General features: G+C 38.3%; 1 protein-coding gene across 3 annotated transcripts in view; it reads left to right on the top strand.

Moving 5' to 3' along the window:
• The window catches only part of gria1a (glutamate receptor, ionotropic, AMPA 1a), a 152,513-nt gene that overhangs the window by 19,028 nt on the left and 113,914 nt on the right, over positions 1–19,571 (top strand). For all 3 annotated transcript variants that reach the window (XM_038268207.1, XM_038268205.1, XM_038268208.1), the window contains exon 2: positions 264–448. In XM_038268207.1, the coding sequence (XP_038124135.1) occupies positions 264–448 (185 nt within the window). The remainder of the gene's footprint in view (positions 1–263; positions 449–19,571) is intronic.

Here is a 19,571-nt window from a genome sequence, read left to right as displayed (position 1 = left end):
GGACAAATGCACTCATTTTAAGAAAAAATGACTTACCTAGATTTCGATTTTTTCCAGCGTTATCCCTAGCACACAATGTGAGCATAATCCAGCTGTAAGTTACGGCGTGCTTCCCCATGAGGTGTGGACGTTTATTCACTGCTTTCTGGAGATCATCCCCAATCAGCCATTTTTCATGCAGAACTTTTGTCCAAACTTGCCTCTAAAGTAAATTTCTTCTTCTGCAGCTGCTTTAAGGTTTGACCTTGTCTTGTCCTCCTCAGGTCTCTCAGTGCTGCAGAAGGTTCTGGACACGGCAGCAGAGAAGAACTGGCTGGTGACCTCGGTCAACGTGGAGAGCATGACGGGGGCGTCTTTCTTGAAAGTGTTCCAGGATTTGGACAAGCGGAAGGAGGGACACATCATCATAGACTGTGAGACTGAGAGACTCACTGGGATTCTCAAAGAGGTAAAATAATTCACATAATCCAGCCGTTTTAAATAAAACACTGAGGTGAAGTCGGATGTGAAGTGAAGAAAATGACAAAAAATGTCAAATTTAAAACTATATTTCCGCAAACTCCTTTTCAGGGTTATTTAAGTTTTCTGTTTCAGACATTTAGAATCTGGAATTGTTGCCCTTTTTTTAATTATAAAACATCATATACAGTTTTCCTGAAAATTGACATACCCTTTCAGGGCAAGTTAGCGTTTTTGATCACCTGCATATCTCTTAAAAATGGAGTCCCCCCCCTCAGTCCAAAATTGCTTGAGTTATAATCAAGATGTGGATCTATAAAGTCTGAGGGTTCACACTGGAAAAAATCCAAATCTAGATGAGTCATTTTTTCTTAAAATAAGTGCATTTGTTCTTGGATTGAGGAGATAAAAGAGACATTTTGCCAATGGAACAAGACAATTTACATTTAAAATAAGAAAATGCAATTGCATTGTCTTATTTCGAGTGCATTTTATCTAAATATCTTATTTTAAGAGTAAAAATACTCATTCCATTGGCAAACTACCTCATTTATCCACTCAAAATGAGGGTAAATACACTTAATTTAAGAAACGTTTAATAATTTCTAGATCGTTTTTCCAGTGCATCTAGAGTTTCAAATGGGCTTTCATGGTGTTTTGCAGTTTTTATTTTGGAAATAAATTTGGCTAAATATTTTCCATTTTTTCTTAGTTTAATCACCTATAAATCAGACATGGTGACATTCCTCAATGCTTTTCTGTCATACAGATATAAACAATTGTATTTCCAATTTATAGTTTGGGAGCTGAACTTGCTTTAATTCACACACTGCAAAAAATTTAAATCTAAGTAAGTAATTTTTTCCTAAAACAAGTGCATTTCTTCTTGAATTGAGCAGGTAAGTAAGACTCTTTGCCAATGGAATAAGACTGTTTCCATTTAAAATAAGAAAAAACAACTATATTCTCTTACTTCAAGTGCATAGTATCTAATTTATCTTATTTTAAGGGTAAAAATGCTCATTCCATTGGCAGATCATCTTATTTTCCTGCTCAAATTTAGGGTAAATACATTTGTTTAAAGGAATACTACACCCAAAACATGATTAGCCTTCATTTTCTACTCACCCCCATGCTGAACAACACTCTGGAGTACTTTTTTGATATCTCAAATGCATCTGGAGATCTGGGAGGCTTCTTGCTGTCTGCTGACATTCAAATAATGGAGGTCTATGGCGCCTGAGGCAGAAAGGTCCATAAAAGTCCACAAAAAACGTGTCAATATTCCTCCATACTGCTCTTCCAATGTATTCCAAGTGTCCTGAGTGGGTAGCGTCCATAATTTACTCGAAACGAAGTCATTTAGAATGTTTTTAGAGCATAAACAGTAGTGTATAGGATTTCCTGAAAGCGCGCACCTGCGCGATCACGACGCTACGGAAGCCGGCAGACCAAACCAGATGAAAGTGCGCATTCAGCTCGGCAAAGAACTCATGCTCTTCCTCAACACTGAAGTCCTCAGACATTTTTCTTTCGTTGTTTCTTTCTTTGCACAGGTAAACAGCACATTTCTTCTTCTACGCTTGCATTATCGGCAGAGCAGACGCTGAATGCGCACTTTCATCTGGTTTGGTCTGCCGGCTTCCGTAGCGTCGTGAACGCGCAGGCGCGCGCTTTTAGGAAATCCTATAAACTACTGTTTATGCTCTAAAAACATTCTAAATGGCTTCGTTTCGAGTAAATTATGGACGCTACCCACTCAGGACACTTGGAATACATTGGACGAGCAGTATGGAGGAATATTGACACATTTTTTTGTGGACTTTTATGGACCTTTCTGCCTCGGGCGCCATAGACCTCCATTATTTGAATGTCAGCAGACAGCAAGAAGCCTCCCAGATCTCCAGATGCATTTGAGATATCAAAAAAGTACTCCAGAGTGTTGTTCAGCATGGGGGGAGTAGAAAATGAAGGCTAATCATGTTTTGGGTGTACTATTCCTTTAAAGACATTTTTACTAATCTTCAGAACGTTTTTGCAGTGCAAATGTAACTTCAGGCATAATTTGCTCCTAAGACCCTCTGGGCTTAAGGGGTTAAAGCTGTTAATAAATGAATAAGCAAATTACTCACAACCACTACATCCAAATGACTCCCCCTTCAGTGATGGCGCTCATAATAAAGTTCATTATCCTTTTCTCAGTTTATTAGTTATATACGCAGTTTTGATGGAGGTGTGCTGAAATCTCTAGTCCTTATTAACTCATTGCCGGTTTAAGGTCTGGTTTAATATCTCAACTTCATTGTCGCTCTTCATCCACAGCTGTTTTCTCTTTAACCTATTCATCCCTTCACTGTATGTGAGCATTGATGCACTGCAAAAAATGTACATCTAAATAAGTCTTTTTTTTTTTACAATAAGTGCATTTTTTTCTTGAATTGAGCAGGTAAGTGAGACACTTTGCCAATGGAAGACAATGTACATTTAAAATAAGAAAAAAAACAACTGCAGTCTCTTATTTCAATTGCATAATATCTAATTATCTTATTTTAAGGGTAAAATGCTTATTCCATTGGCAGAGCATCTTATTTTCCTACTCATATTAAGGCTAAATACACTTATTTTAAGATATGTTTACTCATTTTCAGAAAGTTTTTGCAGTGCGGTCCCTAAAAGTGTCATTAGATCACCTTATAAACAATCTCTGCATCCTGGAATTTACATGAATAAGGAGGGCAGTGATGTGTCCAGTGAAATAATTGAAAATGAAAATGGTATTGATTGCCATTTCAGACATAATATGCCCAACAAACTGCAATATATCACAATTCATCTGTTATCTGTTGTATCTGTATATAGAATAAAGAGCATCTGTGAAAAGCAGCTTTCACATCTCTAATCTGATTTGAAAATTTAATACCTTATTTGGTTTTAAATAATTCAGTAGCGGCGTATTTGGCTCATTCTCCTACTGGAAGATGAAGCATCATCTTTGCCTGTAAAGGGACCAAAAGCCAAAAGCTGTTAGTTAATTAAATAATAAAAAAAAAAACAATAATAAAGTGATATCAGTGTTAATACATGAATGAGTAACTCCCGTTTAATTTAATTTAATGGTCTTTTATGCCCTTACAAATAATTTAATGCCATCAAATACCCATGACTCTCATATATATATATAAGGGGTGGAACGGTTCACAAAATCCACGGTTCGGTTTGGTTCACGGTTTCTGGTCACGGTTTTTGGTTCGGTTCGGTATATGTTGATTGTTACACCGAAATCCCATAAAAATTTATGAAATTAATGAAAAAATACCAAAAAATTAATGAATTGTAATTATTTTTAATGATCAGGGAAACCCTGGATAATTTCCGCATGTTTTACTACTTTGAATTTAATCATCTGGCACAAGCGGAGCAGACGGGAGCCACAGTGGAGGCTGTAGGCTTTGCTTTGAGCAGCCGGTCTGGAGCGCAGCGGGGCGGAGCGCTGACGGAGTATGAGGGATTTCGGGGTTAGCATAAACAAAATGTGTTGCACAATGCTTGCACACTGTTGCCCTTTTATCCACAACTTTCTTCCCGCCGTCATCGTAGGTCACTCTAAATGCAAAGTGGTCCCATACAGCAGACCTATAAAGTGCTGCTGGCGCGTCTTCCAACTCCTGTTCTTTCCCACTCACCATACCCACACAATTCTCCACAACAACTGATTTTTTTCTGCTACACCCGTCTACGCTGCTTCGCTTCTTCTTCTTCTTCTTTACTACTGGTGGTTGGCTTTGGTCGCAGTACCGCCACCTTCTGCTCTGGAGTGTAAACGCTTCGCCAATGAGAAAAAGGAGCAGAGCATGAACCAAACGCGGTTTTCATAAACCGTTCCATCCCTAAAAAAAAATAAAAAAATAAAAAAAAAATAAATAAAAAAAAATATATATATATATATGGCTCCGTTAGTTGCAGCCCTACTATAGATTAATAACAACTAATGTGATATAACGTGACTATGCCCTTCAAGTTTTATGTTGCCAAGAATGTTTTTTTCTTGGATTTCTTTAAAGTTAATTAGCTTATGATTGACGCCTCTTTAGCACTTAGCAGGAAAATAGCTTTGTAGGGTATATTAGTGGGGAACTGTGGTTTTAGAAGGATTCGGATTTTCTCCATACTTAATGCCTGATTTCCCCCCAAAAAATGCACTAAATTCCTTGTGCAAACAGAATAATATCAGTGTGCAATCAGTTGGTGTGTTGCAGGTGATCATTCATGATTAACTGTGTAACTGATAACAGGTGCAGCTAGGCGCTTGCATATCTTTTGAATTAGTATCCCCCATCTGCTACTGGCTATTATAATAAAGATTTTGGGAGAACATGGTGGAATAAATAGAAAAATTGTAGCATTTTTTAATTTTCTTTTGATTATAAAACAGCAGAATACATTTTTATTTAGTTTTCTCTTACCAGTTATCATCATTCCTAATGCATAACTTCATTAACAAGAAAAGCAGGATAAATTAGGGGTTGTAGAGAGAATTCTTGCAAACTACTTCTTCACTTTATCTGATGGTTGTGATTAAGAATAGACATGGAAAACGCAATCAAATACTTCTTAAACCTGAAATCAATATGGCATCACTAGACAGTCCACCGGAAAAACTAGTCTGAGAGATGCAGGTATCTGTGGTTATAAACTGGAATAATCCATCTAAACGCAGGCTAGTTAAGTTTTTCCTCAGGCGATCCAGTATGGCAGGGCTTCTATTTGGGCTTAAATCCAGAAATAACATTTCTTGATGGATATCTGTTTGTACTGTTTCTAATTCTGAAAGTCCACATCTGGTAGAAACAAGCAGAGAAGTTTATTTCCCTTCTGTTTGTATCTGATGCCTCCTTCTCAAACCAATATCCATATTTCCTTTCAATCATCATCTGAATTTTTAGCTAATTTTTTAGAATATCAAAAAAGAAAAAAAAAATGTTAGACTTGTATCAATCCATTGAAGCTAGAAAAGCTTAAAGTTTTCATACGTTTACTATTCCAACGTTCTGAATAATGAGGCTGAAGCTCAACCTGTCATATGTTTCAGCTTTGATAAATCACATTATAGGTGGGAAATAATGATTTTTCTCTATCCTCCTGCAAACATGTACCTTTCGATGAGAACTGATGTCCTGTATGTTCATGAAAGCACATGGCACGGACTGCTTTCACAGGCATAATCCTTGCTGCTAGAGGTGAACAGATCGATCCTAGGATCGATGCTATCGATAACAACGCTGGTATTGATATTGAACAATATTCGTTTAACAAGATGGACACTTTCTATTCTCTCCTGCTGCACTAACTGCAGCAGATTCATTATTTGCCTCTCCCCTCCTCCCTTCCCCACCAGCTCAGCACACAGGCTCATCCTGGCCCACCCACTCGGCTCTCTCTCCAGACGACACACAAACAACCACGCTGCTCATTCCAGAAAAGTTTTAAAAAGTTAAAAGACAACCTACTGGGCTTTTTTTTCTTTTCCAAGTTTGAAGACGAAGCTGCTGCTCCTCAGACTCTGAGAGGGAGAGCGAGACCATCGGAGCAGAAAATACCGTAAATGAAAACATCGGCAAACTACATGGTTTGTTAAAATCTGGTTCAATGCATTGGAAACACAACAAGTTTAAATAAGCAGATGAAAAACCATGAGCAGGAAAATGTAGAGACGGAGAGAGGAGACAAAACGTATACTCATTACCTCGACAGACCCTTGACCCTCAGACAGATGTCACTGACAGGCGTTTCAGACCTCCAGAGAATATCCAGGTAGATAAGAGGGATCACCTTCATATTGTCATGATTTAATTCTAAGGTCTGATCCCAAGATGCAGAAAGCCAAACAGAGAGACGCAGAGTAAAAGTTTAACAGGTTTATTAAGAGTAAAGGTTATACATCCACTGTTGCTCTGAACACTGCTCAACAGGGACTGAAAGGTGAGGGGAAGAGACTGGGGTTAGTTCAGGCTCCGTGGGAAATTTGAACCTTAGAATTGGAGGAAAAGGTTGCAGACTCACTTCTCCAAGGATAGGTGTCCTTTATGGAATCCAGACTGAGAGAGTGTCTTGCTTGGAGATGGGTGGACTGGGTTATTCAGTGCTCTGTATTAGTAAACACTCTGGCGTTGAGGTAGTGGCAGTCAGCAGCTTAAAAACACTCCACGGGTAATGAGACAATGAGCTGCAGGTGTGCACGGAGAACCAATGAGGACGGGGCACCAACTGGTGGGGGAGGAAAGGAAACACAAAAACAGACCACACAAATTGGATTCCTGACACATATTAACTTTCAAAGTAGATATTATAAGTCATATATTACCGGAGTCCCCTAAGAAAGGGTAATTAATACCTTGAAAGAACCCAGTACATTAATCCCATTAAAATGTGTTATCGAAGTGGTCTTATATTAACTAATCCTTTATTTATCCCACAATGTGGAAATGTATAGAATAAAGCAACAGGAGAGTGGACACAATAGAAACATAAGCAGTGGATTAGGAAAGAAACACCATGAACATTTATTAATACTATAGTTATTCAACTTTATTAATAAAATAAAAATCACAGAAACACTGAAAGGTCAACAGGTTGTTAAAAGTTATCGGTATCGTATCAATATCGGCGGAACTGACCCTGTATTTACTTGGTATCTTATCGATTATAAATTCCCCGGTATCACCAACCTCTACCTGCTGCACCTTGGTAGTATATTTATTTTATTTTCACAACAAAAACATAAAAACAGAATAATGTTTCACTAAAAAAGAAAATGCGATGGACAACTGCCGAGAAACCCTCAAGGGGCTAAATGAGTGGCGGTCTCCATAAAAACAAATATATTTCACCATTTCAGACATTATATGATATTCTGTAAAAAAAAAAAAAAATAAATAAATAAATTAGGAGGAGTTTGCGAAAGTTCGACGTCAACAAAATTGAAAAAGTGCCAAAAATCGGCCTTTGACCCAAAATGGCCGACTTCCTGTAGGTTTTAGAGCATACCTACAATGTAACTTTTTTCATGATTTGGTGAGATCTACGTACCTGCCAAATCTCAGCGACTTACGGTTTTCCCCAACTCACATTAGGGGGCGCTGTAGAGCCATTTGGCCACGCCCATTTTGAATTCCATTATCATACGTAAATTTCACTAGGGGGACAATTTACTGCCAAGTTTGTGGAGTTTTTGGGCATTTTAAAGCCTCGAAAAAGCTGTTTCTTTTAAGCAGAGAAAAATAAAAAGAAGAATAAACAACATAAGAAGAATAAAAAAACCAGCATTTCTTTGTATAAAACAATTTAACATATCGTTTAGACCACAAATCCATATGGAAAGTTCAGACAACTTAGTAGCAGCAATTTTACTCTCCGTTTAAATTGTTCTTTAGACCAGCTTTGCTCAGGCTATACAGTTTGCAATAGTTTTTATACATGCAATAAACTCGGATTATTATGCTCTATGTTGGCCAGGGAGCTAGTATTAATTAAAAACCTTCTTTTGCATTGCATTTATTGTGTCCCCTACTTGGATTGTTAAGGCAGTAGTTGTAAAGTGTTCAGCTGTTAAACTGTAAAAAAATCAAAATCTAAGTAAAGTAATTTTTTCTTAAAATTAGTGCATTTGTTCTTGGAAGGAGGAGGTAAAAGAGACATTCTGCCAATGGAACAAGACAATTTACACTTAAAATAAGAAAACACAATTGCATTGTCTTATTTCAAGTGCATTTTATCTAATTATCTTATTTTAAGATTAAAAATACTCATTCTATTGGTAAACTATTTGATTTACCTACTCAAATTAAGGGTAAATACACTTAATTTAAGACATTTTTACTTATTTGTAGATCGTTTTTCCAGTGTAGTTGCCTTGTTAAGGATCTGCCATAATTTCATAATTCTATTTTTTCACTGATGCCGAAGAACTATGTTTATACTGTGATTTTTAACATATTTACAAAGTAGACATTTAAAGCAGCTTTCCCACACAGGATATTAGAGTAAAGTAAAAAAAAAAAACACCTCATTATTTTCACTAAAATGCTTTAAAATTCTTATTTTTATTTTTTTTATCATTAATTACATAAACTCTGAATAAAAACCTAACATTTTAGGATCGTAATGTAGGAAAATGTCGACAGGTGGAAGGTAGGAGTTGGTTTTTATCTGTCTGGGTACATTTTCTTCTGCCGCAACAAGAACAGGAAGTATTCTGATTGCATTTTTAACAGGCATTTTTCTCTGTGATTGGATTGTCACCCCTGACTGCTGAAAGAAAACAGAGCTCAGCATCACTGCTAACTGTCCACCAAACATAGATTGTTCTATCACAGCTTATCAACAATCATTTCACTGGACAGACCTGTCAGCGCTGGCCTTTTCCCAGGTGATGATTAGAGTTGATTTACGTTCAAATTATGAAAGCTTTTTACAAAGACTTATTTATTTTTCTTTCCTTGAGTCCGACAAACAACCAGAAACCGTAAAGATGTTGCATTTTCAGTCCTTATTTGAAGGTACAAAAGTAATGGCATCTGTTGTTTTTTTAGTGTGTCTGTCCTTAATTGTTATAAAAAACAGTCAACCATTGTGTTACTTTCATTGTTCATTGTTTTTTCTACCTTTTATAAAGAAACTTACTTTAGCTTCAGCTTTTCTCCTTTTTAAAGGAAAAATCCGGTCAGCAAGGAATAATCATTGGATCATTATTTATACCTAAAACTAATACATTCACAGTGATTTAATGAAGTTAGCGTTAATCAGTAAAAAAAAAAAATTTCATTGCAATCACTCAGTCTGGGAGCGGCCATTTTTCTCCAAATATAGTAGCCCCTCCCTCCTGCCATCTTCCAGCAGTGACTTCACAGTGCGGTAAGCCTAGCGCCATTCTCCCCGCTTTACAAGCTAAATCAATGGGAACTACTACACATCAGTGGCGGCCGGCCCATAGGGGGCGCTGGGGCACCGCCCTCCCTGATAAGAAGAGAGAAACGTAAAATATATTTTTACAAATTAACTCATAAATATCAGTTTTACTCTCTAGAGTGTATACCTATAAGCAAAACAAATTATATAAACTACATTTCCCTACCTACTGTCATTCATTTGTGGATTTCCACAGACAGACTCCTACCGTCTCTGTCTTGGGGCGCTGATCAGACTGACCCACATTTGCAGAGAATATGTCAAAATTGTACTATTGCTAGGTGAATTTAATGGCCAATCAGCGTCTCAGAACTTTATGGTCTTGGGGCTCTGAAAATACTGCGCTTTAACAGGCTTCTGAACCCAAGCGCAGGTGCAGACAATTAGAGGGAAGATGGCGAATGTAACGAACGAGATGCAGCTTCCACCAAATTCGGTGAGATCCTTATTTATCTACCCGTTTGCCAGAAGAACATCCCTGTTGTAGGATATGAACATTTCATGTCATGGTTATTGTGACTGTGACGAATCCACATCCTCTAACTTTGCGCGCCACACACACATTCCTGTTATACTGTGTTTGTGAGGACCAATACACTCGCGCTGAGCCCAGTAGCTCCATTAACTTAAAACACACAAGCTGTCCTGGTTACCTGCTGGCGTATTGAGGGTGCACACTTAGGCCCCGTCCACACGAAGACGAACCCTGGCCTAAACGCACAAATTTTTCACCAAACCAGCCTCTCATCCACACGAAGCCGGCGTTTCGGGGGTCTGTAAACGATCATTTTTTTATTCACCCTTCAGAGTGGGAAGATTCTGAAACGCCGTATTCGCGTTTCCATCTTTACACCCTAACCGCATTTTTTTTTTACACGCATGCGTCATAGCGTCGCCTCTAAACACGCAAGCGCGACACATCACAACAACAATGGCGCCGTTGCTGCTAATGCTACTCACCCTGCTGTCGGGCTTACAACAGAATCTTCTTCTGGAATATCTCCAGGAAGAACAGAGCAATATCGACTACATAGTTCAGCACCTGAATTTGACTTAACCACGAAAATAGACCCGCAGGGCAACCATGTATAAATATTAGTGCGCATGCCCAACATTTCGCTTATTTTTGCTTTGGCACCACAGCGCCACTTACAGGCCTGGCATACATTTTGCAGCGTTTTCATGCATTCGTGTGGACGCTCACATTTATTTTACGTCTCCGTCTTTACGGCAAACGTTTTGGAAAATATCAGCGTTTCGTGTTCGTTTTGACTTCGTGTGGACGGGGCCTTAATATTTCAGTGGGGTTAGCCGTGTGTGTGTGTGTGGGTGGGGGGTGGGGGGTGGTGCAGGGTGTGGGTGTGTACGTGTTTATGCTACGGGGACTTGTCATCTTCAGTCTGGCTGCGTCTTTGCTGGGTTCAAACCCAGTTTGGTGTAATTGAATAAGTCAATGAATCTGTGTAAAAGAATTAAGTTGTAAAAATTATTTGTTTGTTTTTGTACATCAATTGTTTGTGGACGTAATATATGGACAAAACTGATTTATGAGAAGAAATCAGAAATAAGAGAGCCTGAGGTGAGGGGCTTAAACTATTTAATGAGGGCTGTGGGAAGAAGAGCGGCCATTTCTGTTTTCTGTTTCTTTGTTACATTGCTGCTAACTGGAGGGAGGCTGAGGCCCAGAGTATCTTGTACATGTTTAGTTTCTTTTGCACCCTGTTTGAGTTTTTGAGCACAATAAATCACCAACACCGGTAACCCGACTGAGACTGGATTCTTGGAGGCCAAAGAACCCCGTCACAGTGACCCAAATCATCACTGTTACTGTTATTATATAGTAAATTAAATCATTACTGTCAAATTGTATGTATTGTCCAATTGTTTATTTGAATTCTTATTCCGGATTAGTTGGAGACATACACTAGGCTATATCAGCCCCACCAAAAATATTTTTCACCAGTTGCCACTGGTAGACACATCTGCAATCAACAACAATTATTGAAGATTTCCAGAGGACTTCACCATTGAAATTCACCAGAACTATAGTGAAACTGACAATGCCCACGTGCATGGCAGCTGGATGCTGGAATACATCGGGTAAAAGTGAAAAGAAAAGAGTTATTCCACCTTTCTGATTCCTGATCCTCCACGGACGGGTTGGTCGTTGGATCGCCAACTTGAAGAGAGAGGATTTGCCATCGAACTTCTGGCCAGAGAAAAAACCCGTAATATGTGGCCAACATTTGGAAGAAGAATGTTTTCAAGATGACTTGGATAATAGCGCGTTGTGACAAACACCAGATACATCACTGGGACTTGATCAACAGCCGATACCGCACCGTGACGTCACTAACCAGTAGGTGGCAGTAGTGTTCTTTGACAAACATGGATGCCTCCAGTAAAGCACATTCAAAGGAACATTACTCTTAATAATTTTATATTTAAAGTACTTTCAGAAGTTTCAATTCTAAATATGACCAAACTTTTCCTTTAAATCCTGTATTGGTGATTATAGACAGAGGTTATTAGTAACTTACATTTATCTTTTTTAAAAATTTACTTTTATGAGTAGCTTTACTTTACAATACTTGTTACTTTCACTTCTGCCATAATCTTGTGAAGTATCGCTTCACCTACTTCTATAATTCTGGCTACTTGCTCTATTCCAATATTAGGCCATTATAAGGGGGAAAAAATGAAATAAATATATAAATAAATAGATGTAAATGAAATATTATTATGAAATATTATTATTATCATGGCATGCATGAGCAAGGCAAGGCAGCACATGGCAAGGACAATGACCACGATCCGGCTCAGAGTGAAGCTATCAAACAGCTTATATAGGGAGAGGTTAATCAGCAGAGCTGATAGGAATCAGCTGAGCGCAGAGAACCAGCTCCCAGGAGAGGATCCATGGCGCCCTCTGGTGGGCAAACCTCTGGATCCCAACAGAAATAGAAGCCCACAGGAAGGGATCCACACAGCCCTCTGGAGGGCAAACCCTTGGATCCCAACAATATCAGCCAAACCTCTCCAAGCAACATATCATCTATCAAAAGTTTTCTTTCCTAAAAGGAATCTCAAATCTCATAAATTATCCTGCAGAATTAATCAGTTTTGCCCTGGTTTCACTAAAGGACTGCTAATATTTTTCATGCACAAAATGAAGGAACACCTGAAGATGGTTCATGAAACCATCCGTGGAAATTGTACATTTATTAGGTTTACGTTGAGCTTATAATTCAGATTAAATCTTAATATTTTTCAACATTTATTATAGTCATTACACTGTCACAAATACAGAGCAACAAAATTAAGTGGGCTGCCATTTTGCGGCGCCCGGGGAGCAGTGTGGGGTTAAAGGTATTGCTCAGGGACCCAGAGTGCAGGCTGTCGGGGTTGAACCGGGAACTTACAACCTTCTCAGAGCGCAAGCGCACTGCTCTAACCATTAGGCCAACATTCCCCTAATAAAACTCTGGAATACTGCAGTATGAATGAAGTACTTCAAATTTTAAAAGATTAGATATTATTCACTTCTGTTATACTTTATGAAATGTTCAAATAAAAGCAGGTGTTGCTATAAAATAGGATAATGAAATTAGAAATATAGAAAAAAACGTGACGAGAGATCACCATTTTGCTTGGGGTAGTTAAGTATCAATTATCCACTAAGGTGTTAATAGACTTACATACTTTTTTTAACATATAAACCCAGGAAGGTCCATTGAAAATACTTCAAACTCTTATTACAAATAACAATGTTCACATTTTTCTAATACTTTATCAGTTTTTGAAATTTTGTTCCGAAATATGGAGTTTTCAATTCAATTTATTTCTATAGCGCCAATTCACAACACATGTCATCTCAAGGAACTTTCCAGTTCACCAGATCATCCAGTCAGATTGATTCAAAGTTTTCTATTTAAGGAAAACCAGCTGATTGCATCGACTCATTGACTCAAATACAATCCCTCACACTAAGCATGCTTGTAGCGACAGTGGAGAGGAAAAACTCAATTTTAACAGGAAGAAACCTCCAGCAGAACCAGGCTCAGTGTGAGCGGCCATCTGCTGAGGCCGACTGGGGTTCAAGGAGACAGAAGCAGACATAGAAAAAGAAGCATAGATACAAAAGGCAACTGTCAACCAGCTCCACAGGCGGCCCCGTCCAGGAAACACACAGCCAGGCAGACGTGCTCCGAGCCAGCTCCCATGTCAGAGGATGAAGAGAGCACATCCAGTTAGTCACAGTCAGAGAAACAGGACTGCACTGAAAAAACAGACAGAGCTCAGACATCTTTAGACAAAAGGTGTTGATGGCAGCAGCACAGCTGATATTTCTCTCCAGGATGGAGTCACAGCCAAACAGGAACAAACCAGATGAAGCTACTATGAGAAAAAGCAGAGAGAGCAGAACGTTAGAGATTGAACTAATAGATTCTGCAGAGTGGGAGAATAGAGATAGAAAGACGAAAAGGGGTCTCTTTGTCCTCCTGCAGTCTAAGCCTATAGAAGCACAGATGTAGAACATATCTCAGGATAACCTAAGTATTTTGGATGAGGTATAAGAAAGGCAGAAATTGGGTTATTGGGATAAAGAGAAATGGTTGAGATAAAAGATATGGTAAATACCTTTTGTAATCATCTGTTATCTTTATGCAATGGTCATTAGAGTCAGCTGTTGCACAGAAGGCGAGGGAGGAGATGTGACGCATTTATCAAGACAAATGATGTAGAGAGGACTCCTTGAATAACGCAGCACACAGAAGCTGCCTTCACATTTTTAACTTTCAGGACTTGCTTCACACATGTTTGAGCTGCTGTTCTTTTAGTATTATTCGTTTTGTAAATAAAGCGGTTTTAAAATTAGCTAATAAACAGAGCCACAGTAGCTACATGTTTGGAGTAGAAGAGCAGAAGCTATTTTAACCAGACCTAATTATGGCTAATGTCAGTAAAGAATGATTTCCATTAAATGTTTGTTTCTAAAAATGCTTGGGTCTGTTTTTATTTGTTTGATGGGAGACATTATTATACAATTTCATGGTACGAATACAGTTTTTACAGTTGATCAAATTCAGGACTATAACCGAGGCTAATTTCCATCCTCTGTCAACACGTGATTTTACTTCTTTTTTTTTATGTATATATTATGTTGATGGTTTAACATTTTAAAATTCAACTTTTTGTGTTCAAGGTATGAAATTATAGTTTTAAGATAACATACTGAAGTACAAGCAACTTTTTTTTCCACTAGTGAGATTTAAGAAAGCAGATTTTATGATCAACAGCTTTTTTTCCTCTTGTTTCCATTTTATTGACTTTGTATAACTGATCGCATCTAAGCAGTATTTTTCATTCTGTTGCCGTCAGTCTGGTTTCTGCGAGTTTTCTCATGGTTTTCAACTTTTGGGACTGAGTTTTTAATTTTCATTTATTATTTGTTCTGTTTTGTTGATCTTTTGGTTTATTTTCTATTATATTCAAGCAGTCTTTAGTTACTCTCTGCTGCCCCCTTGTGCTTGGTTCCTTTCCCCTTGTCTTCCTTCTAGTTAGTTCCACTCACACCTGCTCCTTATTCAGCTCATTAGCCCATCCTTTGTTTTGTTCCCCTTATATACTCCACCTCTGCAGTCACTCAGTGTTGGTTCTTTGTTGTCTAGTTGCTGCTAGTTGCTTCCTCGTCCCTGGCCTCCCACGTAAGTTTTTCCTGATGCTTTCTGGTTTTTGGTTCCTAGTATTTTGAATTCTTGGAGGTCTGCCTCAGGTATTCATTAAACCATCAAGAACTCATCTCTGCTTCACTGGTCTCTGCTAGTCATGGGTTAACGAGGCATCATGAAGCGTTTTCAACATATTGCCAAACTGTATTGATGCTGCGTTGGTTCGGTGTAACAGAATACTGACACCTGCTGGATCTTTAAGGGCACTACGGGCAGCTTATTTAACCAACTAAACTGAATTGATTTAATTACCTATTATAATGATATCATTTCAGTTATTGTATGTTATTATTTCATATCTATGTTTAAATTGAAAATATCTTTGCCTGGTGTCTGTAGCTGGAAGCGATCCGAGGTTCCTCTGTAGCTTAGGCGTGTTCCGCTTCTGTTTAAAAGTGATGGAGCTGCTGCCTGACCCAGGGCAGAGGGGAAAATTCAGGCTTCATATTTTTCTTCACTACCTGCAGAACAGCAAGCCTTCTTATTTTTTGATTTTTTTTCACTAGAGCAGCTTTAAATAAGCCGTGTTAAGCCGGGCGTACACAGCATAATTTTTTTTTTGCCCTTTTCGGGCCAATTCGCCAGTCGTGTGAGACTTTCGGGCCGACTTTCAGCCTAATGATGCGTGGTGTAGTATACAGGAGTTAACGAGGGGCGATCAGCTTCTCACGACCACGACCTGATCAGGAATCATAAGGTTGGTAGAAAATCAAACATGTTGGAAATTCAGTCGGACATCGTAACCCAGAAGCATGGCGGGGGTGCAATGAGTAAAATAGAGTTCTTTCTGTAACATTGACAGACCGTAGTAGCCATGTTTGCTCAGCCATGTCTTTGTCCAAATATTCGTCGCCTTTTTTCTTTTTAGGGCTTTCAGAACAAAATTGCCCAAATCACCAAGGCAGCGTGTTTCACTCTAGTGAGCTTCATATTCCTCTTCTACTTGTTTGGCTTCCAGATAGACGAGTCCGAGTAGCGCCATCTCACCGCGGAGCTGAGTCCCACCTGGTTTTTAGACGTACAGTGTGAGCGGGTAGATCGCATCAGAGCGTCGGGTCGCACAGTGTGAGAACAAACATCGTGAGCTGAGAACTTTTCAACCTTTATGGGGCAAGTTATAAAAAAACAAAATCTATATCCAGTCTTTCAGCAAAGATCCTGCTACATGGCTTACATCTTATTTTGGCATTTGACCAAGATGAGCCTTTGAATGATATATTACCTACTGGAAATTAAGCTGGGGAAACAAATTTAACATGTTAAGAAAAAAAAGGTAAAAAGCTAATTAAAACTTAAAAGTTAATAAGCCTTGTTAACAATAATATTTAGGTTTATAATGTAAGTGCCAGTATCAGCATTAATGCCTCTAAGGTTATGTTGTATCAACAAGTGTTTTTCATGATGTTACAAAGGTAAAAAGGCTTGAAACTTTGATTTTCAACGTATTTCACCAAGTGCCCTATAAAGGGTTAAACCCTGCAGTTTTGTCGTAAAGTGAGAGGTGTAGATGCGTGCAACAATTGAAAAAAATCACAGCCTATGCCCGGCTTTAGCTGGAAAACCATGTAGTTGGAAGGGGAGGGACAACTTCCCTAATACTGGAATGGCAATTTGGAAGAAAAATATTAACGTGGAAACATTCTATGAAGCTAACATATCATAGCCTCGTGAGACCATCCTGATCTCGCGAGCTTTCAAGGTTTCACTCGCAGATCAGTCTGGAGACTCTCCGTTGAAGAAAATTTGGAGCCGTTCACCAAACGAACGTCCAATCAGCGTTGGCTTTGAGGCGGGTTGAGGTGTGACGCAACGAGAAGCGCGATAGTTCAGTCTAAAGAACATGGCGGCTTCAGCCGATGAAACTAGCGTTAGCGTGGCTATCGAGCAAGTTTTATCTGAATTACAGAGTATTTCTTCACTGAAAGAAGAGCAAAACACTGCTCTGGAGGCTTTTCTCAGAGGAAAAGATGTTTTTGCTCTTCTCCTGACTGGTTTCGGCAAGAGTAGCCTGGCTTGTGGTTGTGTTTTCGTTATCGCTCTGTTAGTACGTCATATGCTTCGTTGATCTGATTGGTTTATTTGGCCCGTCTATCACCAACATAGGCCAATCAGCTAACCAGTATTTTCGCCCCTTCCCAAAATTACTTCAACGGAAGGTTTCCAGATGGATATGCGGAGCAAATCCATCTGGCGGAGTCAGGGTAAACATATCAAGCCTTTGTGCAAAAATTTTGTCACCATATTGGAGGAGCTTTGTCTGTTAGATTCCAAGAAAGAAAATAGTCAAACACATAAGATTACTTCCATATTATGCTGTCAGCCTTTTAAAGTTGTGCAGCATCTTCAGTCACTGATGACTTTATTGCTCAGATTTATTCATGAAATTCCCTAAACTGAAAAATCAGTAAAAAAAATACAATGATGAGGTGTTCAGCACTGTTACACATTTAGTGATTAAATCAACTGTTTTCACATGAAAGTGAGTTGCATTTTCTTCACAAGTCAAAAATCATTTGAATAAATCTTAAAAATGACTCTATTACTGCCTTTTGCTGACTCCCCTTTATTTAACAGACTATAATTTATTTTACCCATTGATATTATTCAGATAATTTTAAAAAAAGGTTGTTATTCTGCTTATAAATGGAAAAATATCCGCAGCCAAATGTCGTTGACCTACTATAGGCTGCCGTACAGAAGCGTTATTTAAGGCCTGGTGTCCAACGTTAAGGTTACTGCATCAGGTTACTGCAGTTTACAGGAGCTGAAGCGTAGAAGTCCATTCAGACGGCCGTCATCAATCACTGGGATGCGATCGCCTCCACATCGCTTTCATCCCTGTACATCCAGACAATGATAAAATGCACTGGACCCCCCCACCTCTGCTTAATTTGTCCCTTTATCTTTCGCAGTACACAGAAGGTGTTGTGTTAATGTCAGAAAAACTATCCTGATTGTCAGTTTTCATGAGAAAAAATGTATTTTGAGGTAACTTAAAGAATATGTTCTGGAATAGAAAATTAAAGTCAAATCTGGCTGGATGTGCTCCCTTATCCTCTGACATGGGAGCTGGCTCGGAGCTCGTCTGCCTGGCTGTGTGTTTCCTGGACGGGGCCGCCTGTTAAAACTGCCTTTTGTATCTATGCTTCTTTTTCTTTGTCTGCTTCTGTCTCCTTGAACCCCAGTCGGCCTCAGCAGATGGCCGCTCACACTGAGCCTGGTTCTGCTGGAGGTTTCTTCCTGTTCAAAGGGAGTTTTTCCTCTCCACTGTCGCTACAAGCATGCTTAGTGTGAGGGATTGCTGAAGAGTCAATGAGTCGATGCAATCAGCTGGTTTTCCTTAGATTGAAAACTTTGAATCAATCTGACTGGATGATCTTGTTGAACTGTAAGATGACATGTGTTGTGAATTGGTGCTATAGAAATACAATTCATTTCAGTTTACACTGCAAAAAGTATCTAGAAATAAGTAAAAAAATTCCTAAATTAAGTGTATTCCCCCTTAATTTGAGTAGGTAAATGAGATAGTTTACCAATGGAATGAGTAATTTTACTCTTAAAATAAGATAATTAGATAATATGCACTTGAAATAAGACAATGCAATTGTGTTTTCTTATTTTAAGTGTAAATTGTCTTGTTCCATTTGCAAAATGTTTGTTTTACCTCCTCAATTCAAGAACAAATGTATTTATTTTAAGAAAAAATAACTTATATAGATTTAGATTTTTTGCAGTGTATTAATATAGAGCCAATTCACATCACATTTCATCAAATAAACTGAATTGAATTTAAAACTCCATATTTTGGACCAAAAATGCAAGCATTGTTTTGTGTAATAAGAGTTGAAAATATTTTCGATGGACCTTCCTAGGTTTATTTGGTAGTTAAGTTTGTTAACATCTTAGTGGATAAATGATAATTACCTGAAGCAAAACAGTAATCTCATCAAGTTTTGTCTACATTTCTAATTTCATTCAGGTTTTCCTTCCATTTTATAGAAATACATGCGTTTGCAATCTGACTGTATGATCTGGTTGAATTGTCACTGCAAAATATTTAAATGTAAATATGTCATTTTTTCTTTAAAAAAAAAGTGCATTTGTTCTTGGATTGAGAAGGTAAAACAGACATTTTGCCAATGGAACAAGAAAATGTACACTTAAAATAAGAAAAGACAATTTCATTGTCTTATTTCAAGTGCATGTTATCTAATTATCTCATTTTAAGAGTAAAAATATTCATTCCATTGGCAAACTATCGAATTTACTCACTGTAATTAAGGGTAAATACACTTCAAATAAGACATTTTTCCAGTATTGAGATGACTTGTTGTGAATTGGTGCCATTTAAATAAACTGAATTTAAAACCATTAGAGGGTTTTTGTTTTGTTTTTTGCTAGCACTTTTTCTCACGA

The sequence above is a fragment of the Cyprinodon tularosa genome, unplaced genomic scaffold (assembly GCF_016077235.1).
Source record: "Cyprinodon tularosa strain WSP-4 unplaced genomic scaffold, ASM1607723v1 ctg698, whole genome shotgun sequence".
NCBI classification, from domain to species: domain Eukaryota; kingdom Metazoa; phylum Chordata; class Actinopteri; order Cyprinodontiformes; family Cyprinodontidae; genus Cyprinodon; species Cyprinodon tularosa.
The sequence above is the reverse complement of the archived record's forward strand: the minus strand, read 5'-3'. Positions and strand labels throughout refer to the sequence as shown.